Source organism: Anopheles gambiae, chromosome 3, assembly GCF_943734735.2.
Source record: "Anopheles gambiae chromosome 3, idAnoGambNW_F1_1, whole genome shotgun sequence".
NCBI classification, from domain to species: Eukaryota; Metazoa; Arthropoda; class Insecta; order Diptera; family Culicidae; genus Anopheles; species Anopheles gambiae.
In genome coordinates this window covers 93,015,293-93,040,238 of record NC_064602.1, presented here as the reverse complement: position 1 = coordinate 93,040,238, position 24,946 = coordinate 93,015,293, and the positions used below count along the sequence as shown (strand labels likewise).

Sequence of the window (24,946 nt, the reverse complement as noted above, 5' to 3'; positions counted from 1 at the left end):
TTAAATAATTAGTACTCGTCGTCATTGCTTTCGGTTGTTTGTTGTTTGCTCGAAAATGAAGGTCGAAAAAAGGCGTCCACTTAACAGGTAATTAATAGCATTTTTATTTTATTGTTTTTTTTTTTTTACAGTCAGCGTTTGTTTTTTGTCCTGAATGTGATCGCGATGTGATTTTGGGTGTGTGTGAGTGTGTATGTGTGTGCATTTTCACAAAAGTGTTCACCACACCCAATTTCCCCGTTACCTCCGACTCCTTTTGTTTCGTATCATTGGTACGGTTCCTCCTGCTTCCTTTTATAGTTTACAGTTTCATTAAAATCAAACACTCTTCCCTCATCTTCCTGTTCTCATTTTTTGTGGAATAATTTTAATCACTGAAAAATGTACACAAATAAATGTGTGCCCCGTTTTGCAAGGAATTTTGCTTCACAAGCTTTTATATCAAACAAACAATACTTTTTCTTTTGCTTTGCCTTTTTTTACTACTTTTCTCCTCCTATTATCGTCTATTCTTTTACTGTTCTTCCTATCGATTGCACCGTGCGTCCTAGTTCGGTAAAACCACGGGTTTAAAAATGCAGCAGGGATAGCTGGCTGGTGGCAAGATGAGCATTACAGGGTTTTCCAGCAGTGCTCATAGCTGTGGGACACTTGATTGGTTCCTTCTTACGTGAATTGAACTTAATCTAATGGGCATTGGATTCTATATGGTACCCTTGTTGGACAAATCCAGTTGGAATTTTCAAGGAGCCTGCCCAAGTAGGTCCAAAAGAGTCCAATTTCAAACAAGAAAGAGTCCAGAAAGTGTTCCCCAACTATGATAACCCCCCGGAAAAACCCTGTATTCGCTCCGTGATCACTTGTGACTGATTGTACAACGACGATGGGGGGATGGGTTTGGTTTCCGTTTTAAATTACATTACAATCTTACTAGAGGTGGTGGTTGCCGTACGTTTGAACACCTACACACAGATGCATTAAAACAGATGAGAGAATGAGTTGACTTTCGGGAGAGTGGGGGGGGATTGATTCCTATTGCTTACAATCCTTTTCCACTGTTGGACAAGGTTACGAAAATGTTTCGAAAAAGTGGAGGGAAAAGAAACCAATTATTTTCCTACTATTCTATCAATTCTTCTCCACACGCACATCATACGTTCTAGGATTGAAGAGGTACATTTTAAAAATACATTTTCAGTTTCGTTTTCGTATCGTTTGTCTCCGTGTAAATCCGTTTCCTTGTACGGTGGCAGCAAACAAAAGCGAACCAAACAAGGAAGGAGCAGAATGATGATGATGGGTTGAGTTGTGTGAAGATAGAGGAAGAAGCGGGGGTGGTGGTGTCCCACAACGCGGCCAATGGCACCAGTCCAGACCAAGAGTGGAACGACGAACAGGCACACGACGACGACGACACACACGAGATGCGCAAGCGAGCTTCAGTTGACACCCGGGGGCGCCCCCTTAAGTAATAGGCACCTTGACGGGTTCTTCCTCACCCGGGCCGAAGATGAGCGCACTGAGAGCGAACAGCAGGAACACAACACCACCAATGAGGGTAACTGCAAAGAGAGAGAGAGAGAGATGAGAGGTGGAAGAAAAGGTGAATGTTTGGTATGATTAGCTAAAAATGAATAGTTTGAATTAAACGTTGTTAGAGAATCCTATTGTTAGAGATTTGTGAGTGGGCCATTTTAATGAATGTCTTACATTCGACAAACGGCCCACGCAGGTGTGCGACTCATTTGTTCCCTTAAAAACGGGTAAAAACGAGCAATTAAATGCTTCTTCATTTGCTTTACTTCGCATTATAGAGATTGTAATCCAATCTACGAACGCTGATTTGATTCAAATGGAACAACGATCCCTCTCCTAGCGGAAGGTCTATTGCGCCGCACCTCTCTATCAGTAATCGGTGCAATGGGCACGATCTGTTCACTAAACAGGTTAGTCGGCGTGTTTGGTCGTCACGCGCAATCATTAAAGCCGCTGCTTGAAATGAACGCCACGAGCTTGGCATTAATGATATTCGGATGGAATCTTTAGTAGGCTATGACTACCAAAACAGTTGATTTTGCCTCAGCAGCATTTCGCTTCCTAGGCATAGTAGCCTATGCCTTCTTTAGTAATAAGAGAGCGGTACTTGTTCCGATGCAATGCGTTGCGATTTTGCCAAAATGTATGGGATTTGACAGACGCATGCGTTAACGACGCACGACGCAGCGTCAAAGTAGAAAAATTTCTATTTCGACGCACGTCGTGATGCGTCTGTCAAAATGGTTTAACCATATCGGGTGAAAATCGATATTTTTTCACGTTAAATTGTTTCGAGCGCAGTTTTGCGTGTAATTGGACTACTAAATAATTTTATTAACAAAACAAAATAAATGTAGAGAAAGTAATTTCGTAATTGCTGCAAAACAGGTGTGTGCGTGTCAGTACGCAATATGCAATAAAACAGCGAAAACATGCTTTGCACTGTTTTGAGCAGAACTGGAAATGATTTTACAGTTATAATTTAACATTATAATCACATAAGAACCTCTAAATAAGAGGCATTATTGCTGTTTGTTGATGTTTTTCTTTGTAAAATGTGTTGACATATCCATGCAGAACGCAGCGAACAGATACCAGCGTGCGTCACGCAATGCGTTGCGATACGCTGCGTCGAAACAAGTACCAAGCCCTAAATCAGTTCATAGTTAACCACCAAACGAGCAAGTTGGCTTTCATTTGCTCTCCGTGTGAATTGATTATGTTGAAGGTGTGCCACACAAAAAAGTACCAACTGGCATTATTCTAAGAGCTGTGCCCGATCATCATCATCAATTCTGGGACACCGAAGGTTACGATACTGCTTCGATGCCCCAGGAAGGTCCTTCCATTGGTGTTCTTTTTTCTGATCCATTGTTTCTACTACCACTTGATCATCGTATATCGATACCACTCGACGTTGTTGTTCATTTATTGTATAATCGGTCCTGCGTGCAAGTGATTAGAGCTGCCCGTTGAGCTCTCAATCATCGACTCAGATTGTATAGCAGGAAGTTGGGAGCAAGTTTGTGTCACCTTAAGCAATTTCAGCGATCGCGTGTGCGATCAAAGAACATCCTCCCGTAGCGTCCAAAAACCGGACTACGTGTGGCAGTTTGTGGACGTCGTATAAGCCTGTTCTAGCATCAACAACATCTTGGCACTTTTGGACAACAATCAGAGCATCGAAAGAACGCCTTGAGGTTCCGATTGGTCGACGACCAAAGGTAGCGGAAATTGAAGATTGAGGGACATGTGGCTACATTGCTTTAATGCAACTGGCCAAACAGTGAATGGTCAGGAAGCAGAAATCGCGTCCACAGGGATTCACAGCGGTTTCAAGCAATGACGCCAACAACTCAGTGCTATCATTTCAGGCGTATTTCGGCAGAATGTCGGTAGCACATTGGCTCCAAATTCCGATATTTCGATTACATTTCGGCCCTGGAAAAAATACATCCAAAGTTAGAGTACTTCATAAAATGTGACGCAATGTGACCTACGTCAATTTTTTGGCCGAAATCAATAAGTCAAGCCATTTTTCGGTGCCATTTGTAATCGCCTTGTCGTGGCTGCTGTCTAGACAAAATTGGATTTGGTGCTAATCGTGCGAGTCCAACCGAAAAGGCTCTATGCCCTATTTTGTGAGTACAGAGAGCACCACACAAGACATACAATGAAGCCCTATTTCAGGGGTGCAAAACCCTAACGCTTTGAATCTGCGAGGTATCTCTCAAGCATTTAACGCAAGGCCTATATTCGCATACAACTCTAAGAAGAAGTAAAAAAGTAATATTTCCCCTGTTTTGCTTTACACCAGGTACACTTACCAGTACGGACGGAAATACGCTGGGCGATCATGCGCCCGCCAATCACAGCCAGTCCGGTGCAGATCGAGTGTCCGATGATGCCGCCCGCGATCACACCGTACACGTTTTCGCGCGCGCTCAGTATGACGGTGGTCAGCTGGGACCGGTCGCCCCACTCGGCGACGAACGTCATCGTGAACGCTTGCATGAAGATGCGCAGCAGCAGCTTCAGCGCACTGTTGTTGCTGTTGCGGCCCCGGCCCGTCCCCCGCCGGCCGCTGGTGGAGGCGCCCGATTCCGCATCCTGAGACATCAGACTGCCGCCCGCGTTCGCTTCCCGTTCCAGCTGTGTTCGAGGTGAATGGGGGAAAATAAGGGAAATGGGCGTTAATGGTATGCTTTAGTAAGTGGTTGTATCGTTCTGAAGGTAACACGGTCCCAAGAGAAAGAGAATTGCACAAAAAAAAACAGGAACTCCAATTCAAGCTGTTGTTGTGGTTGTTGTGGACGCCCTCGTTCAATGTGTGGTGGGGTTTGCTTGTGAGCTACTACACTTCGTGTACGTGAAAGAGGCTACAGCACATAAATCCGTGAGTTGGTAATTGAATTTTGTTTACTTTGTGTGTTCAATAATACTGAAGAACATCGAATAATTCTTTTTCCCCTAATTGGGTGAGGTGTAGAGTTTGTCTTGGAAGTGGTTCGTGCAGGGTTTGCAAGTGATTATGCATGAGATTCTACCATTCCAATTCACATGTTAGCGTCGTATGTAGGAAGTTTGTATGAGATGATGACTACAGAAGGAAGACATGCGCCACGGTGTGTAGAAACACAAATGCTCAGGAAGGGTAGTGCATCTTGCAATGTTTGCCACAAATAGAACATACATTGGATGGATAGATCACATATGAATAACATACGAACAAAGACAATCGTTAGTTTGTTATTTTAAATGAAATGAATAAGAAGAAGTAATGCAACGAAAGATAAAAACAAAACGATTATATTGAAAACAAACATATTTAAGAAATGCGGTTTTTTGGTTGTTTCTCGAAACATTTTGTTGTTTCCTCACAGTTTGTTGGTTCGTTCCCACGATTTACTGGACGTTTTCCAGAAAGTTTTTTTTTCAATGGGATTGTATTTATTTCCAACTGGATCGTGGTAACGTACCAAAAGTCCATGGGAAACAATGCATATATGATGGGACGAAAATCTTATCGTGCAGAATTATGTTTGTTTTTAGTTTGTTCGGTCAGCCAATTTATTCATTTATCTTAGAAAAGAGTGAAAAATATTTTTTTGAATTGTTCTGAGTTCAAACATAAACAAAATAGAACACCATAGCGATATCTAATTTTGATTCACTTTCATCTAAATATTATGGTACAGAGACTATCAAAAATGAAGCTAAAGGTTATTGCAAACCAGTTTTATGAAAACTATGCACGGATAAAATATGCAAAAATAATATAAATATGTAAATCGATGATAAACTAGAAATATAACCTAAGAAAAACAGCAACAGCGGGAGCTAAACAAAAAACCAACTTTAAACAATTAAAAACAGGCGCACAAAAGGAACATACTAAAACAAGAAAAGCTGAAAAAGCAACAAAAAGCAAGAACAACAATATCTAAACAGCGCACTCTAAAACAAACCCGATCAGAACAAATCAAACAACACAACAAAACCGACAACGAACAAAAGTGGAGACGTACAACGAACGTATCAGCGAATGCTCGGGCGCGACGGATAGCGCGATAAATCAACCAACACTCCCAACCCAACTGACGGAGCACGAAGGAGGAGCCGAAGGAAAGTGACAGCCGAAAGGGAAAGGCGTATCGACTTGCTGTGTATCGTCACAAAGCAAGAAGTTTAATTTTGTTTGTTGTTCGTAAAATAAAACAGCATAACAGGTTGCTTAAATAAATTACGAAACAAGGAGTACACTTTTCTTCTCCTGCCCGCATCGTTACCAAGACATCAAAAGGTACGTAAAGAGCTGAAAAGTCATTATGGCGATGATAAGAAAAAATAGGAAAAATAGATAAATAATGTAACAAACCACAGGAAAAAATAAGAGAAAGCAAAAAATGCAACAATAGTTAGAAACAATGAAAAAAAAAACTGAAAAAAAAAGAGGATGAAAACACAACAAAACAGAAAACGAAGAAATGAGAAAAGCAGATAGAAACGTTCAAAAGAGCTTGTGTGCGGCGGAATATAGTAGGCATGGAGATCGTAGCGTTGGTGTGTGAGTGTGTGTGAGGAAGCATATTTTCCAATTGGTGTTTGGGTGGTTGAAGTGTTTATCTTAAAGAAAAAATATGATAAACCAAGTCTTTGGTGGATGTTTTCTTTGTCCTGTGACATTTGCTCTCCCTGTGCCCCTCTGTGAGAGCACTACGTGTCTGTGTATGTTTGTGTGAGCGTACACTTGTTGGCAGGGAATAACAAACCAAACAAAAACAAAACGAAAAGCGCACTGGGCCTAAACTCAGCAAGCGTTGATTGAGTGTGGAGTAAGGGGTGGTGTGGGGGGGAGGGGGGTAAAAGGGTAGCGCCCGTTTGCCCGATACTTGTTGTGCTAACCATTTTCGCTGCGGACCCGTTGGCGGTCGCAGTAGCCACTGTCAGCGACGTGGAGCTGCTGCCCGCCTGCGAATCCGCCACCGCCCGAAGCCGCTGCCTCTGTTCGCCCCGCTCTCCGCCACCGTCCAGCAGTAGCACCGTCTTGCCTGCGCCCTCTCCTTCGCCGCCCTGTTGGGCAACGCCGTCATTCTCGGTGGTCGGCAGCTTCGCGCCACCGTCGGCAGTTGAGATTCCCGGTTTGCTGCCAGCGCCCGGCCCGGTCAGCTGGGTGGCGGACGCGGACAGCCGCAGCGTCCCGCCGGAAGACATGGTCGTGTGGTGGCCGCCCGCCTGCGGTTCGACCAGCGAATGGATGGAGCCATGGTTGTTGGGGCCGTGCTGCCGGCGGGGCAAGATGTCGGACGCCTTCGATCGCGGCTGCCCTTCCTCCCCGTCGCTGAGCGGGACGAGCTCGACCGTTTCCTTGCGGCTGCCGCTCATGGAACGGGCGAGCTGTATTTCGTTGCCGGTGTTGTTGTTGTTGTTATTGGTCCAATAAATGCAGCGGGAAGGCCGGGAACACGCGTGGAGAAGGGATTTTACGAAAGTGAGAAGATTTTATGTTTTTTTTTTTAAATAAGAGAGAGAGAGAAAAACAATGAATGGGGGGACACAGAGGTCAAAAGAGATGAAAAAAACGGGGTAAATGGGGCTCAAGCTCGCTTTTCGTACCGAGGGGAAAGAGAAACAACAGACAACTGTGAACGGTCGAGTTTTCTTATCATGAATGTTAAATAATCGGTAATACAAGAAAAGAAAGAAGAAAACTTAAAATTAAATGAAAACATGGTAAAGAAATGTAAGCAAACGAGAGAAAAGTGCAAACAGAGGCGCAGTAATCCACGAAAAGAAGAACGTTTTGGGAAGACAGAGAGAGAGAGAGAGAGAGAGAGAGGAATTAGTAATAGTGCAGAAGAAAAAGCTTTTGTGTAGCTATTTTAGCGCGTATTAGTTGCGAATGAGGCGTATAATGGTCGAATGAAGTCAGCGCGCATTTTTAGCTGCTTTGGCAGGAGATTCCCATACGTGAGAGAGGGATTTGAGGCACATTCACCAGGACATCATAGGTCTCGAAATTGAGTTACATAGTAGTGATGGGCGGGTCGACCCAAACCTACCGAGTCGTAGCCATCCGTAATTTTAAAAAAAGAATTCGATGGCATTAAAGTATTTAATACTTATTCGAAATGAAACTGTCTGTTACATCTCCTCCGCCATCTCCAACGTTACATTAACAGGACGCATTGCATCCAACCACCGAAAAGCGCATCCAATGGACAGCGCGAAATTCACTTAAGGTAAGGTAGGCAAAATAGATAAAAATAAGCCGACAGATTGGAAAACAAATGTGCAAAGAAATAGGATCCATTGTACGGCACACACGTTCCCAAAAGTATCTGGCATATGGAGCAAAATGCGAAGATGTTTTAGCGGTTGGAGGTAATAAGAATAAGCTTAGCACAGGTAGAACCCTGACTTTTTAAGCCTTTACGCGGCTTGGCCGACACTTTCCCCAATTCCCGGCAGAGGGTGACATGGTAGCAATTAAGTGAACATAAGCTCCTGATGGGCTGATCGGATCTTATATTCTCAAATTACCTAAAATATTGGATATGAAACTACAACGATATCTTTCACCGTTGGACTTTTCAAACGGGTTTTTTTTACCAAACAGATAAATAAAAGCCGAATTAAAGGGTTTTCCAGAAGTTCTTATAGCTTTGCGACACTTTTTTAACTCTTTCCTGCGTGAAATGAACTTACAGGGTTTCCCACGATTTATTGGTCAGTTACCAATATAAGTATTTCCAACGATCCTGTCCAAAAAGGATGGCATATAGTTCAATTTCTATCATTTTCACTTCCAATGCGAAAGAGTCAAAGAAGTGTCCCACAACTATGAGAACCCCTGGAAAACCCTGTAAGATGAGATCCGGTTCCAAAATAGGATGAAAGAAGTCCTGATGTAGTCATTAATAGTTGCATCTCACTTTTGGCCGATGCATATATCCAGATCAAGCTAATAAAATTATCATTTAGTTGCATGCATAACAAATATTATAGTTTGTTAAAATCATTTCTATAAGAAATTTAAGAAGTTAAACTAGGGCTATTTACTTTTATCCTTCCTAATCACTCTGTATGCTTCCTTTTTTCAATATGTTGTTAGTTATTATTTTTTCTACATTTTTCCTTAGTCTTTGCACAGATTCCTTAGTCCTTGCTGATAGATTGTTTAGTTAATCATTTATTACCCTAAAAAAGCTAAAAACCGAGAAACAAAAGTATAAATATGAAGTTTAAATAACCATTTTCATTCCTAACACATTCCCAAATTGAAATAAATGAAACTATTAAATACATATCACACAAATCAAAACGATCAACACACAAGTTCTATTGTAAGATCGGCCCAACAAGATGGAACAAGAGATAAAACCCCATCTTCACACGCGTGTTTGATTCGTGGCCCATTTTTGTCGCCTCGCAAAGGTTGGCCAACTTATTGTCTTATGCTAATATTTGTCCCCCTGATAATAGCCGCATGTGACTCACGCAAGGAAAGATAGTGAGGAGTAGTAGCAAAAGCGAACATGTCACAGTTATGAACGGCTGCAACACACGGCTGATGAGCTGTTGCTAAAGACAGAGAGCGAGAGCAGTTATGGGACAGGAAATTATTTCCACCGAGTGTGTTGCATTTATCGTTTTCAAGGGCACACAGTAGCAGCAGCAGTACCGGCGGTGGCATAATCCACTCCACACCCGATGGCCAGGTGTTCAAGGAGGGTTCGAGGCAAGGGAATAATTAACGGAACAGTTGTAACATCGGCGGACGCCGGCTATTAAATTTTGTTTTTGTTTTAATTGCTATTGTAAATAGAAAGAGGGTCTAAAATTGTCTCGGACGCTTGAAAAGGAATGGGCAAAATGAAAAGCGAAAAAGAATCAAAAGAAGCAGCATAGAAATAAAAGCAAATACATAAGGGAATAAATCAAATAAAGGGAAGCATCTCATTGTAATGCAATCGCATCAGGCCAACTGTTCAAAGCGTTCATTCCAGACGACATTGTAGTGTCCATCGTCGAACAATGGCAACAAATAGGCAGATAAGATTACACACGCCATCCACGAACAAACGGTTTCTGGCCGAACGAACGTACCACGTGTGTGCGCGATTGCATTTGCAGCATAGAAAGCATTGGCAGCATAACTACCGTAACACCATCATGCGTTACTGTGGGCTTCGTGATTCACCAGCAGTCGCATTAGCCTCATCGTCCGTGAGGTGGTTAATGTGCGTCCGATCCCGTCGTTATCGACCATGTGTATCTCGGAACACGCAGCCCCGCCAGCGACTACGTGAGCGATAAAGTCGTTCATAAATCGGGTGGAGGAATCGAAGGAACAATCGGGCACAATCAGAGCCCGCCACACACTCATACACACACCTACACACACACAAAACAAATATCAATGACAAACTTGACACCGGTGTCCCGATGCAGTGGTGTGGTTTGTCTGTCCTCCTGTGTTTTATCACGCCAATGAGCGCACGGGAAGCACATTTTTACGCATCGACACATCGACACAAAACAACGCAGCAAGTGCATTGCGGATCGATAAAGTGCGCGGTACGATAATCGTCTGTTCCCATAGCAACAACAGCAGCGGGGGATATCTGGTTGAAATCGACGCTTAATTACTCGTGCAGCATATTTCCATAGCAAAGAGATGTCGTTTGGAATGCGCAAACAATTTAAAACATTTCATTTAGAATTCAATTACAATACTAATTGCAGTCAAACTGCTTGCAACAGCTGGTTTGATTCATTAAATCATTACAAAAGAGTGGCTAAGGTGGCAAGCTTCATTTCGACTTGCCAAGTACGACGACCAAGCCCAAACTTAACGCTATACTATTGTTAGTCAGATTCCGACTCCGGCAAAATGGAACCACTAGATCGTCCAGAGTCGTGCAGAGTCGCCGAAGCTGTCCGGAATCGTCCGGAGTCGGCCAGAGTCGATCAGAGTCGGAGTCATTCAGAGTCATCTAGAGCCGGTCTAGAGGCATTTCATTTCGTTGTGCCTCGTTTGTCTTTCACTTTGCGCATGAATTTCGTATAGCCAAACAAAGACCTGTTTAGAACACCGACTCCGAACGACTCCGAAAGACTCTGAACGACTCCGATGACTCCGAATTGCTCCGGACAACTCCAGACGACTCCGAACGACTCCGGACAACTCCGAACGACTACGAACGATTCCGAACAATGCAGGGCGGACCTACCATCCGGAGTCGATTCCGCATTTATCAGAATCCGAATGGAGTCCACTCCGGATTTTTACCAACTTTACCCATCACTACTGTAGAGCACGTAAACGTTTTTTTTAAATATTTTTCCATCAAACAGTTTTTATCTTCTGAACTGTTTAACAACCGTTGCTTACAAATCCTGGACAGCTACACGTCCAAACAGAACGATTTATAGCGTGAACGAAAGATTACAGCGGCTCCTGAGATCTCTCCCTGGGCCGCACGAGGGAGGAGGAATCACCAAACCGCCCGCTGTTCACCAAAATTATCACCTTCCCCCCCCCCACCCTGGCAGGAGGTTAATTAATTCGACTGAACCGGAACATACGCAAGCGGAATAGGAGGAGTGTTTGTGTGTGAGTGTGTGTGTAGGAAACGAGTCAAATCAAGTATGCGTGTTTGTATGTACGTGTACGGCGCGGTAGGTCAGGGCCGTCCGAGATCAGATCAGTAAAGCACAGAAGCAACTGAAGAATTAAACTTTTAAAAATAAACCGCGTGCTTAAACCATCAAACAACGCAGTCAGACAGGCAGACACAGGGCATACTGATAACACACAGAGGGAAGGCCGATGCCAATGCCGTACGCTCCAAACGCGTGGGGTTAATGGCACTCTTGTGCCTCTTCTCGCTTGCACTCCAAGCAAACAAACTAAAACGTAAAAAAATAAAGTAAACGAACGTCCATACAAAGGATGCACAGTAGAAACACATACACGAAATCTATATCTATATCAATCTCGGGAGGAAGGGCTAAATGAGGGGAGTGGTATTTAGCTAAATTGGGTGAAATAAAACATTACAACCTAATTCGTAGGATGATGAATGCTACATTTACCCGACACGGTACTTTGATGCTCTAACGAATCTCCTTTTTGTTTGAATTTGGCGAACAACTGTGTAACCGGGCCGACAACGAAACATCAAACACCGAAACATCCCCCCAAACAAAAAAGGAACAACACTCCCCGGAGTAAAGGGTGAGCAAAAGGGCCGATGGATGGATGGATGGGAGGATGGGACGGAACGGAGCGCGATGGACCTACCTCGTCTTCGCGCTTTCGCAGATCGGACTGCACCTCCTCCAGCTCCTCGGCCGCACCGGTCGCCGACATGTGGTACCCGTCGTACAGCATCTTCAGCCCGAACAGGGCGAACAGCGCGGTCGAGATGTAGAACGTGTAGACGCGCGGTATGATCGTGGCCGCGATGCCGAACAGCACCGACAGCACGGTCATGAGGGCGAGCGCGGCAATGGCGCCGGCGAACACGGTCAGCCGCGGGTGCCGCATCGCCATGATCGCCGCAATGAAGAACGTTTTGTCGCCCAGCTCGGACACGATAATCACCATGAAGGAGGCGGCGAACGCGTGCACGAACCCGATATCGGACGAGAGCAGTCCCTTGCCCTCGGTCGGCGCACTGCTGCTGCCGTCCGGGGAGAGCTAGCGAGGAGTAGAGAGGAGGAGGAGCTCGTTAGTATGACGCAAACAATAGGTAAAGCAGTAGGGCTGACCGCTCACACACACACACACTTACCCCATCCACCTCGGTCACGACGGAGATGTCCTCCTGCGGCATCTTGTCCGCCCCTATGCCGGCTGTATCGAGCATGCACACCAGTATCAGGTAGAAGACGCACACGTACATGCAGTGCACCAGCCGCTGGGCGATGTTCCGCAGCACGAACTTGTTCATTACACTTTTTCCGGACATTTTGCTGGCTGGCGCGGGGGACACTACGTCACTTGGAGCTTGCTCTAGCTGACACTTTACTAGTTAAATCAATACGAGGCGAGGACGTAATGGATTGGGGAAAATCAATTTCCTGCCCACAACCAACCTAAGCAAGCTGTGTGCGTTGCTGTGTGGGTAAAAGGGGGAAGGGGAGATTGTTGATTCCGTGCGGCCTCCTCTCGTGTGGACGAGACTGCGTACAATGGACAACACACTTTCACACAAAGCTTTTCTTTCACGCACGCACACACACACAAACTCCGAGTTCCGTGACACGGTGGACGATGTCGGTGGATGATGATGTGGATTCGATTCGCTCTAGCCGTAGACTGACGCGCGTCCGACACTGTGCAACCCAAAAGGGGACACCTTTTTTATGCTTCCAATCTTCGTTCGACCCCTTCACGATCCACGCACGTACGCTTACACCCGGACCCGGTGGTAAAAATAACTGATACGCGACGCGTTTATCGTTCTCCAATTGTCAGTTCGAGCCGCGGGTACAACACGGCGCGGGTAGCCACGGCGAGCACGGGGAAGTCCGCGACGACGGCGACGTCTCAGGCTGACCACGGAAAGTGTGCAAACAAGTGTGTTGAGAGCGGTGCGCTGGAAAGGGGAAGCCAGCCAGCAGGGGGGGGGGGGGAAACGCGTGGACAACTGTTTTTGTTCTTTTTCCCCCTTTGACAGCAACCCGTGCTGTCAAACAACGGTTGGAAGGGCTTTCACAGTGGGAATACGCGAGGACCTAAAATGCTTGACATTTTGTGCTGATAAGTAAGTCTTTTGTAGTTAAAGGTAGAACAAACATGACAAAATATCATAATTTACATAGAAAATATTAAAAAAAAAACTCTTACCAACGAGCTGCGGGAAAGCATTAAATGTAAATTGAAAAGTGGCAGCAGACACACAGCAGATTCCCAAGCAACAAAACTCGCCGAACAGCGTTGGCATTTCATTAACTGCTTGTCAACAAGCGTTTGCGGTCGCACCGAAAGTAGAGCGGCTAGTATTGCACTATTTCTACACTGTCGTGATTTTATCGTTTCGGACGGTCTCATAAATATCTATACGAGCTACCCGAGGTCAACCAGAGCCGCCTGAAACCATTCGGAATCGCAAAAAATCGTCGAAACGGTCGAAATATTCCAAATCGGTTAGAGCTTGGTACTTGTTCCAACGCAGCATATCGCAACGCATTGCGTTACGCAAGCTGGTATCCTAAGTACCACAAATTCACTAAACGACCACTAAACGGGTTCTAAACGACTCAAGCTCTCTACCTAAACGGAACATAGAAAGACTTCGTTTAGCAGACGGCAAACGACTCATGCATTCTAAAAAATCAAAAACAAGCTGGTGGCGCCATCTGTTGTTGGGATACCCAACCAGTATAGCGCTTTTCTCGCTTTGAGAGCTTTCGCCTTCCGCGCTCTGTACTGTTATATGGTTTTACATTGAAGTTATGCACTGCTAGAACTAGAACGACGATACGATTGTTTAGTTACTAAACTCCAATGTGAACCATTTGTACAGAAGCAAGTGAGATTTGAATAATGGTCGATGGTGATGATACCCACGTATCTTGACCACACGACCACACCGACAAACCGACGTGAAACTGGCGTTACAAAAGTGTCCCACACGAAAGTACTGTCATTTACCAGTGAGGCGATCACTTCTGTCAAAGTAAGCTCTGTTCACTGCTGCTTCGATGTTAACAACTTTTCTAAATACAAATTGCGAAGGAAGTGTGAGGCAAGATTTTGTGAGAATTCTTGGACAAAACACCCAGGAAAATCATTTTATAAGTTTCCAAATCAATACAAAAGATGTGAGAAGTACATAAAACAATACGCATTGGAATTTGCGAAGAAAAACAAAAAGGGGATTTAGCAGTTTCTTCTCTGTGTCAGTGTAGTAAGCGAATCATTATAGAGATGGCGCTAGTGTTTAACGTATTTTCATTTGAAATAATGAGACAACTTTTGAAGCTCATTTTGTTCGAAGTGTCACGTCGGTTTGTCGGTGACGACCATTCATATAGATTTTTACTCGGAAAGGTAAAATCATATACATTGCAAGAAAAGGACAGCAATATAATCATGAGTTATAATATGCCATCTATTGAGCAAACCAGTGAAGCTATAGGGCTTTCTTTTTTTCATGAATATTTGATTTTCCAGTCGTTTAAGCTTAATCAGTGGCGTTTGAGTTATTTCTAGGCTTTATATTAAGAGCGTGATTTTCACGTTAACGATTTCCTATTGCGCATTTTGCATAGAAAAAATATATTCATTTCTTCTGTGTCTTTTACAGAGCCATAAGTCGTGAAAAAATAAATCAAAATATTTTTCCACAAGAAGTTGTAATGATGATTTTTGTTCAGGTTGCCTGGAAATTAGATTTTGTTTTTGGTTGCCACAGGCAGGGTTAACGGGCTGTTGCTACCCTTTTGACAGCTGTCAGTCCCGTGGGCTGGGGAAGCAAGGTGGATTAAAAATATCAGGTAGTGGATTAGGGCCTTTGGGGGGTCGCCATAGTTGAGGGACTTTACGTCATTTTTGAACCGTTAACCATTGGATTCCGCACACAAAGCTTAGCAAATAGAACAGATTTCTTTGTTATTATGTGCATTGTTGTGTGTCTACTTATTTTATCGAAAAAATGAGATATATTAACAAAAGATTTGATGATTTGTTTATGCACGACATATAAAATCATGTGAGTATGAGTTCTAATCTCACATAAATTGTCCATGCGGCTCGTAGATAATAAGGAATCAATGTGAAAATTGAAAAAAATAATGTTTTCTCAATTTTTATCTAAAAAATGTCGAAAACACAATGAATTATAGAATAAATTCACGGAATAAAACAAAATAACACACTTTAATCCATGTTCTAATGTTTAATAAGAACTCACAAAGTCCAAAATATATTTTTAAAGAATATTTAATCGAAAAAATGGGGTTGATAAATTATATGAACAAATTCAATAAATGTAAACAAAGTTTGAATCCTGGGGACCTTACGTCAAGTGACGAATTGTCAAAATGCACTAGAGTCCATCACCTGATATTTTTAAATCCACCTTGTGGGGAAGTTATGTTTTCGGCGCGTAAATTTATGTTTTGACGAGTGAAGAGACGGGTGGGGGGAGAGCGCATTGCAACATAAAGCGACCGCTTGCACATCTTACACGAACTGCCGTCAAGTGCCCGCTGTACGGCCAAATACAATTTGTCTGCCATCTCCTTAGAAAATGATACCTCACCTTTAAGTGTTAATTTGTGTTTATGTATCTTTGGATGTGAGTGTGTGTGTGTGTGCGGCTTGCATAAAAAAATAATAATACACAGACAGGAAGTAGGAATTCCACCATCTCTTTCGCCTTCGAGCGGCGTCTAACACACGCACACACAATTTCGGCGGCGAATGTGAACGGTAGTTGTTTGCGTTTTGTGCGTTGAGCAGCAGCCTCCATTTCCGACTGGATTTGCACTGTGCCTCCCCCCCTCCAAAAACCCGCTCAAAAGGCAATGTTTATCGCCGACCTGAGGAAGGACTTTTACCAGCAGCTCATCGGCAAGCGCATACTGGTGCTGGTGAACTACGATCTGGATGCGATCTGCGCGAGCAAGATACTGCAGGCCCTGTTCCGCTGCGACAATGTGATCTACTCGATCGTGCCGATCATGGGGCTGGCCGCGATGCGGCGGGCGTACAGCGAGCACCGGGGCGACATCCGGTACGTGCTGCTGGTCAACTGTGGCGGCTGCATCGACATCGTGGACGTGCTGCAGCCGGACCAGGACGTGGTGTTCTTCATCTGCGACTCGCACCGCCCGTACGACGTGTGCAATGTGTACAGCGATGGGCAGGTTGGTGGTGCAGGGAGTGCAGGGTTGTGCTCGGGTCAGATGGGTGCTTATACTAATTGAAAATGGCTTTTCCCCGTTCCGGCAGGTGCGCATACTGGGCGAGATGAACAGAAACGAAAACATACCTGCGTTCGAGGACATCTTTCAAGATTCGGACAACGAGAGTGGTGATGAGGACGAGGAGGACGATGATGATGCCGGATACAACGAGGACGGCGGTGGAAGTGACAGCGACGGTGGTGGTGGTGGTGCACCAAAACCAGCCAACAATCGCATTCAGCGCATCGAGCAGCGGTTGCTGCGTCGTCGCGAACGGAAAGCCTGGCAGGAGCGACGGCTCACGCTGATGTTCGAGTACGCCCAGTACGCCTACTACGGTTCCAGCTCGGCGCTCAGCATCTTCGAGCTAGCCTGGCGCATGTCGAAAGATTCGCTCGACTTGCTCTGGTGGGCGATCGTCGGCGTCACCGAGCAGAAGCTACTGGGGAAGGTGGAAAGCGCCTCGTACACGCTGCTCATCGAAAAGCTCCAATCGCACGTGTCGCGCCTCACCAACAAAGCGAGCGACCAGGCCATCCAAACGTCCGTGAAGATCGTGTTCGAGAGCGATCTGCAGCTGGCCCTGTTCCGGCACTGGAGCGTGCTGGACTCGCTGCGCTTCTCTTACTACCCCGCCTGCCGACTGAAGCTCTGGACGCACAAGGGCGACAAGCAGATGAACGAGCTGCTGGTCGACATGGGCCTGCCGCTGGTGCAGGCGAAGCAAACGTTCAACGCGATGGATCTGGTGCTGCGGCGTGAGTTTTACGAAAAGATTGAAAAGTTTGCCGAAAAGTACAACATGCCGGACGTAACGTACGCCTCGTTCGTGCTGCAGTACGGCTACCGGAATAAGTACTCGGCCGCCGACTACGTGTACTCCATGCTGGCGATACTGGAGTCGGTGCGGCAGGATCGGTTACCGGAGGCGTGCTTTCTGCAGTCGATGGATGCGCTGTCGCGCGGCAAAAAGGCCATCCTGGACGAGGGCATCGATCTGTGCAAAACGCTGCTGACGACCATCTTCAAGCAGGTGCAGACGTGCCTGGAGATGCATCAGATCCGCTCGGCTGGTCCGTTTCTGTACCTGGTGCTGCAGGAGGAGGTGTCGTTCTTTAGCTGCCCGTACGGGTTGCTGCTGCTGGCGCGGTTTCTGCTCCGTGCGCATGTGGCCGTGTCGCGCAATCGGCGAGCGCAGGAGTTGCCGCTGATTGCGGTCGCTCCGATCGATTTGGCGCGGGGGATTTCGCTGCTTGCGGGCGTACCGCCCGTCTGCGAGGACAGTCGGCACTTTTTTGCGAAAGCGTTCGAGGAGGCGGGCAATCGGAGCGGAGCGGTAATCTCGCAGGACTTTTTCGAGACGGCCGTCATACAGATCAAGCAGTCCGACTGTACCAAGTTTCTCGACGCGCTGACGGTTATGCTTAGTTGATAGGGAGAGACGAGAGGTAGGGAGGAAGGGGTTAGCTGTTAGTGTAGGGAGCGCAGGTGTGTTTGTGTGTGTGTTTTTTTTTTGGTTTAGTAAATTTTAGTTTAGTAAAATCTGTCGCGCACTCAACCCGTAGCTAGGGACCGTTTGCTGAACGTTTCCCACCATATTCGAGGACACTTGGCACACTTTCTCGACCCTTTTTGCCGTGTACTGTGTTATACAGAGTCAAGTAAGTGTGTTAAATGCCTTCGATAATGTGAAAAAGTTCTGTTAGTGTGCCTCCAAATTGTGTCGACCCATTGTGTGCGTCTGTCGTGACGTGAAGTAATATTTAATGTTAATAGGTCGTAAGACTCGAGGCAAATATTCACGGAGGGGTGCAAGCAAGGAGTCGTTGAGTATGTGTTAGTGGATGGGACATGATTGTTCTTTGTTTTATGTACTTCGACATCAATATTCCTACCGTGAGTGACCAACGGGACTGGACGGGGTGGATGATTGTGACAGCATATAGTTAGCGAGCGAGATAGGAAAAAAGTAAGAAATGCCTCCAGGTTCTATACAACAAAAGTGCAAAAAGAAAGTTCTATACAAAAACCAGTTTGATAAATTATTATTACCGATAGGGCAAGCAAGGAGGAGCAGGCGATAGTTTAAGGCTTATCTGTACGGAAATATAGCATTTACCTGTAACTACACCTTACCTCACCATACATGTGGATTGTGTTCGTTGTTGAACAAATGACAGAGAGATACAGGTGTGCTTCACAATCGTTTTTGCTTCATTTTTAAATGGTTTTCTAGGTCTTCCTACCCACTAGCTTCACTCTTCAGCGACACACTCGCCGCACTGTACACTATCGACGGTCCCGGTTGCAGTATTCGCGCACTACCGAAACACTCCTCGTTGCGGTAAAACACCGCATACTGTCCCGGCGTAATCGCCCGAAGCGGTCGATCGAGCTTAACAAACAGCTGCCGCCCGTGCGTCTCGATAACGCTACAACCCACAAGCGGTTTCGTGTGCTGGAAGCGAAATTCACACCGTACCACCCGTCCCTCGGACGACAACCCCGGCGGAGCATTGATCCAAACCGGCCGCTCGGTATACACCATGTCCGTGTACAGCAGCGGATGATCATGCCCGGCCGCTACCTCAATCACGTTGCTTTCCCGATGCTTCCGCAGCACGTAGTACGGCTGGGGGCAGCCACCGATCTTACACTTCTGCCCAACCGTCCAGTGATGCAGACCGGCATGCTGACCCACCTCCCGCCCACTGTCCACGTCCACGAACGGGCCTGGTTTGGTTTCGATGTACTCGCCGATAAACTGCTGGAACGAACGCTTGCCCACGAAACAGATGCCCATGCTTTCCTTCTTGCGTGCGTACGCTTCGAGGCCTACCTCGATGGCTAGCCGCTTGACTTGCGGCTTCGTCAGGGCACCGATCGGGAACATTGTGCGGCGCAGGGCTTCGGCGGAGATCTGTGACAGGAAAAACGTTTGATCTTTGATCGGATCCGGTGCCATCAGGAGGCGTACTTCTGCAGGGGAAAGAAAACATCGTGATAAGGGGAAACGTAACAATCACACTTTGTTTTGGAAGCATCAGTATGCTTTCTTACTTTCATTTTCATTGTACCGCTCCAGAAATGGGCCAAAGTTGGTACGGGCATAGTGGCCGGTAGCGATCGCATCAGCACCAAGCCGCTCGCGGGCATGGTGAAAGAAGCGATTGAACTTGATGTGTCTGTTGCACAGAATGTCCGGGTTTGGGGTAATTCCTGCTTCATAGTCCTTGAGAAAGTTTCTAAAACACACAAAGCGACCCAATTAATCAAGCTGCTTTGGTGGTCACTGATATCGATTGATTCGCTTACCCAAACACCTCCACCCAGTAGTCCTTCACAAAGTTGATCTCCTCCAGCGGTATGCTTAGCGTTCGGCATAGCCGCTGGGCATCCTCGAAATCCTGCTCCCCGGAACAGTAGCCGGACTCATCGATTAGGTCCCAATTTTTCATAAAAGCACCGCATACCTCGAAGCCTGTAGAGTGCAAGGGGAGAAGCTTTGTTTTACCATTCCATTCGCTATGTACATCGTTTGCCTTTACATACCTCGCTTCTTGAGCAGATACGCGGACACTGCACTATCTACGCCGCCGGATATACCGACCACCACACGGCGAAACATTGGATTTTTGCCCCTCGGTTTCGGTCACGATTGCATCAAGTTACGATAATGACTCGCTTGGAACATTTTGCCGGTGCTAGTCGGGGCGAGCAGCACATCAAAACAAACCGTTCTCACCAGAAACGTCAAAAAAGTTGAAAATGTAAACAAATGGTCCAGCTGACAAATGGTCGTTCGATGGGAAGAAAGGAGCTGTTTAAGGGATGTTAATAAGGGATGAAACAGCTTTGGCGTAAAATGATTGTAAAATTTTCGTTTTTGAATCATGAAGAGAAATTTGGAGTAGCTTTTTAAGGTTGCTTGCAAAGATTCATGAATCTCTAACATTAATGAGTCGCTAAAGATTCATGAATTTCGAACGATTCATATATCTCGAAAGATTCATGAATCTCTAGGGTGTTATGAATTTAAAGGGATTAATAAATCCCCAAAGATTCATAGAGCTTAAGCTTCTTATCATTATTCTCCTTGGTGTCACAACCTACGTGATCATGACCGCATTTCGAGACACCTTGGCAAGTACAACGAGATTTATTAATCTTGAGAGATTCATTAATCTTTAGAAACGCATGTATCCTTGGAGATTCATTAATCTTCAGAGATTCATTAATCCTTAGAGATTTTAAGGATTTAGATCTTTAGAGATTCGATTCGAGATTCGAAGCATTTATCGCTCAAGATTCATACGAATGAATCTTAACGAAAGATTCATGATATCCAACACTCCACTATAACCCGAGATAACAAGCGGAAGAATAAGTAGAATATTATTTGGTTCCAGGCCTCATAGCCCTAGCCCTGCCTGTAGTAAGCACTAGCAACCTGTTTCCGACAAGATTGAAGGCCGCCCCAGTTAGCGAACCTATCTCGGTTCTGGACATGATGCTACATCCCTGCGCAGTCTTTGTTTTCAGGTTTTGTTGTTTCAGGTCATCTCGATCCTAGATTTCGTCCAGCATGGACCTGCACTGATCTTAGCTGTGGTCCCAAACTTATCCAAAGCGCAAACATTGTCCTGAACCAATCACATTTCCCGGCCATGATATATAAAGTGAGTTTGATTCCGGAACCGCTTTCTAAACTGCATTTCTCTAAGAACTAGTTCCGAGCCTATTCCTGTCTTGAAATTAGTTTTGAACGGATTATGCTTGCTTGCACTGATCTCTGAAGCTTTCTTTTTGGGTTGGAACTAATTCAACGAATGTTGCCTAATTCCCGATGATCTGATCTCGAGCCTATCCCAATTTTAGAACTACCTTAAAAAGACTTAAGAGGGCAAAGAGAAAATACCTTCAGGGACAGTAGTACACGTTAGTCACATAGTATTGAAGGGGACATATCTAGACGACCTATTAGAAGTTGACAGCGTTTTCGGATACTAGTTGACTGCCATGTAGTGCATCCAACATTAGCCAATTCCGCATACCTACATTAGAACAGCTTACAGAAAAGGATATAGGAATTTAAAGGAATAATTTCGGATGTTCCCAATCAGCATACTTGCTTTCATTCTCTTGTAGTCTCTTTATTACGGCAATATCATTACCTGTGTAGCCCAGACACTGGGATGGATCAACCCCTTACGCTACCAATAAATTAAAAATACACACATTCACTCACTCTTGTGGTTGTGGTGAAATTATCCTACAACTTTTGCCTCTCCTTCCACGCGCAGCAGTCTGCCGTTCCACTAAACAAACCCCTCTCCTCCTCTGTTAAGTACACAAAATGAAATTGGTTTTGATTCGTCTTTACCACCACACACCACACTGCAAACACACACATACACACTATATTAGCTGTCCGCTGTTCACAGTAATTTACAGCTAATGATGGTATGCACTAATTTCAACGGCCTCTGGCTGGACCATTGCGCTAATGCTAATTATTTCTTGGTGATTTTCACACGAGTATATCTAATCGCTCTGTCCGCTTCCGCTCCCCATTTTGCTACATTTCACTGACTAGACACGTGTTAACTTACGATTTGTTGAGTTTCGGGGTGGTTTTGCTCTTGAGCTCATCTTTTACTAACATTTTTCTTCTTTTTTGCTACTTCCCTCTCCCCCTCTTTCTCTCTCTTACTCCTTTGCATTTGCAGACTGCACTCTGTAGCAAATAAATGAAACCGAAGCAATTGTTTGTACCAGAAATCTGCAAACAGAGTGTTAAATATTGTTACTCCTTCTTCTACTGTTTCAACTAAAATGTAATCCTTAATAAGTGGGGTGTTTGTTACAATTTTAATTATAAATTAATACTCTTTTACGTTTTGGTTTTTGCCGCATGGGGTGGGATGAGATGCCGCATTACATAAAGTTTGAGCTACCAAAAGCTAGAGCTCGCAACGCAAACGGTGCAAGCACACAAATTTCACCCTTTTTGCTTTAAAGTAACAATTCCTACTTCTCTTTTAAAATCGCATTCACACACACACACACGCTGCTAAACAACGCCACAAAGCACTTGAGCAGGTTTTTTAATCTTGCTTGATTAGAAATGTAAATAAAAATGGTACGGTTAACAGCTAATTCCAATCTTGTGTATGGTGCTTTGCATCGGCTGCTCTGTGCTGTTTTTTACAATTTAAAAAAAAAAACAAAAAACAGTTCCTGATCACTATTACTAATTTTAAAACTACTCGGAGAAAAGTATTCTTTTTAAAGGCTAAGAATAACAGCTAAGGAGCGTTAAGCTAAGGCGCAGAGAAAAAGAGTAAACGTTTCGTTAAATTATTATCGCTAGACGAAGCTGCGGAGCGACCGATAAGGCAAAGGAAAGTATCGCGGACCGCATCGTTTTCCTCGTGTACGGTTTCAATAAATTACCTTCTAAAGTTAGTCACGCTTAGGATAGCACATTGTGTTTTTGCTACAGATAGTGTTTAGACGTTTCCATTTTTTTAAATTCCTTTCCCTAGTGGCGATGCAACAATCAAAATTGCGCTAGCAATTAAACGTCTCTGGATGATTAACTCTTCTTGAAATCGGCATATTACTCTAACAATTTAGTTTTTCCTTATACCTGCACCTTAAAATGGACGCCCAGGCACGGGAAAGTGTGTTGAATTACTGCTGAAACAACAACCAAAAAAAACTGCCCGCCTGTTCTACTATTCCCCCGTCCGCTCACGCCCCTTTTTCCTTGAGTTGCCCGAAAACGGTTGAATCGAAAATGCTTACAATTACGAAGAATTAAAAACAAAACCTTCTCACATTACCTTGCCAGGGCAAAACACACCGTTTACAAACTGTAAACAGGTATCAATACTCTGAGCATTGGCGGGCGGTACAGACTGGAGAGCATGCCGTTGCTTATTTACTAACTGAGCTAACACCGTGAATCGCTTAATGTAATGTTTTGTTTTGTTTGTTTTGATTATGACACAACCATTTACCACTGTTTTTTGTATTTTATATTACCTCTTATAAGAAGTAGCCGCTCCAATAAGAACCATGCTTAGGCGAATGCGAATGAACGAGCTATGCGCAAATGCTAGTGTACCGGAACCAATCCGGTACAAAACCAACTACACACCTGCTATGCTGCCTGTTCCTGTTGCACACTGTGCTTAAAAAGCCATGCCAAATCTACTGTACATAATACATTCTTGTTAAATGTAATTTTGCTTTTTTTGCTGCTTCCCACTGGTTAGGCCAAAAATCAAACATTATCATCGTGCGCCCCCAAAAACGTGTCCAACATGTAGAGTGACACTGAGCACAGCGCGAACGAACCCTCGTTTGTTCTGATTACACCATTGTGAACCATTTTACTATATTGTCTGTTAGTTGGAATCGCTACCCTGCAGCACACGATCATACCTACAATCCCATATATAGAGCTATGTTGCTTCCACAACGATCCCCAACACGATCGTTAAACTCCATTTCCATCTCTTCCAATAAATAGCATTGTCCTAAATAAAATCATTTCCTTCCCCCTAAAACTCTACCACTTTTCCCGCAGCCGTGAAATTCCTGCGCAGCACTCCTTCCAGCACCGTCCACTCCAGCTCCTCCAGTTGCTCCGCTCCGTTGGCAGTATGATTCGGCACGCCCGTTCCATCCGCAGGCCACCACCACCACCGCTACTCGCACGCCAGCTTGCCGTCGAAGCTGGAGAGCGCGATCGCGAACGCCTGGAACGCGCACAGCGGATACCGGAAGTCCATCGTGAAGATGTCGTCCGCGGTCCGGCCGAACTGCATCACGATGTACTCCGGGTCGGAATCGTGCACCAGCTGAAAGTTCTTGACCGAGGCTTGCGTGACGCGACCGTGAAAGTTCAGCACGTACGATTGCGTTTCGTCGTTCCAGATGGGCGTCTTGTTGTGCAGTTCAACGACATTGTCCATGTTCTGGTCCCAGGGGGGGGGGGGAGAAGACAAAGAAAAAAGGGTAGCGTTAGAGTCACAGTCCACAAATCGATACTAGGAGTAGGTGTGTGTGTGTGTAGGGTCAACGAGGGAGGCTATTTTGGCTGCGCAAATAACTGACCGACGGCGAATTAAGCGCTCCCAAGGGGCAAGCGTGTTGTTAGGTATATTATCGCTGGGGTGGTTGGTTTAAAATATGGTCACCAAGTGGTCGGTGCCACGTGGTGTGTACGGGCGAGCGATTAAGGGCACGCTTCTAGCAGACATCCTTGATAGAGGTCGTCCCGCACTGTAGGGCTACAAATGGGATACTCCTAGTTGCTTGTTTTGTGAAATTCATTAGCAGCGAACGAATGGCTGGTAATGAGCCACGGAGGGTTTGGAAGTAGGTTGGGGTCGTATGAACTATGAGCGCAAACAGGATCGTTGATGACGTGCGTGCTGCTACAAAACGGGTGTCCTCTCACTCGGTTGGCGTA

General features: G+C 45.2%; 4 protein-coding genes across 5 annotated transcripts in view; 1 reads left to right on the top strand and 3 right to left on the bottom strand.

The window, feature by feature from the left end:
- Positions 1 to 80: 80 nt before the first annotated feature.
- On the bottom strand, positions 81 to 13,227 carry LOC1280710 (putative divalent cation/proton antiporter TMEM165). Of its 2 annotated transcripts, XM_061662552.1 has the most exons (5): positions 12,339 to 13,227; positions 11,846 to 12,244; positions 6,442 to 6,933; positions 3,864 to 4,188; positions 81 to 1,562 (listed from the first exon to the last, which is right to left on the bottom strand). In XM_061662552.1, exons 1-5 carry the CDS (start codon positions 12,513 to 12,515, stop codon positions 1,465 to 1,467), a joined length of 1,491 nt encoding a protein of 496 aa, XP_061518536.1. In that variant the 5' UTR covers positions 12,516 to 13,227; the 3' UTR covers positions 81 to 1,464. The 2 variants fall into 2 exon arrangements, with proteins under 2 accessions (XP_061518536.1, XP_061518537.1); XM_061662553.1 differs by lacking the exon at positions 6,442 to 6,933.
- A 2,414-nt stretch (positions 13,228 to 15,641) lies between these two features.
- On the top strand, positions 15,642 to 18,593 carry LOC1280711 (cell division control protein 45 homolog). Its single transcript, XM_320573.2, has 2 exons — positions 15,642 to 16,422; positions 16,508 to 18,593. The coding sequence occupies exons 1-2, from the start codon at positions 16,081 to 16,083 to the stop codon at positions 17,891 to 17,893; spliced, it is 1,728 nt and encodes a 575-aa protein (XP_320573.2). The 5' UTR covers positions 15,642 to 16,080; the 3' UTR covers positions 17,894 to 18,593.
- Positions 18,478 to 20,203, bottom strand: LOC1280712 (mitochondrial tRNA-specific 2-thiouridylase 1). Its single transcript, XM_320574.5, has 4 exons — positions 20,014 to 20,203; positions 19,777 to 19,942; positions 19,522 to 19,706; positions 18,478 to 19,440 (listed from the first exon to the last, which is right to left on the bottom strand). The coding sequence occupies exons 1-4, from the start codon at positions 20,087 to 20,089 to the stop codon at positions 18,704 to 18,706; spliced, it is 1,164 nt and encodes a 387-aa protein (XP_320574.4). The 5' UTR covers positions 20,090 to 20,203; the 3' UTR covers positions 18,478 to 18,703.
- Positions 20,204 to 21,589: 1,386 nt separating this feature from the next.
- Positions 21,590 to 24,946, bottom strand: part of LOC1280713 (protein king tubby) — a 32,655-nt gene continuing 29,298 nt past the window's right edge. Inside the window, exon 6 of the mRNA XM_061657222.1 lies at positions 21,590 to 24,449. Within this exon, the coding sequence (XP_061513206.1) occupies positions 24,180 to 24,449 (270 nt within the window). The 3' untranslated portion in view covers positions 21,590 to 24,179. The remainder of the gene's footprint in view (positions 24,450 to 24,946) is intronic.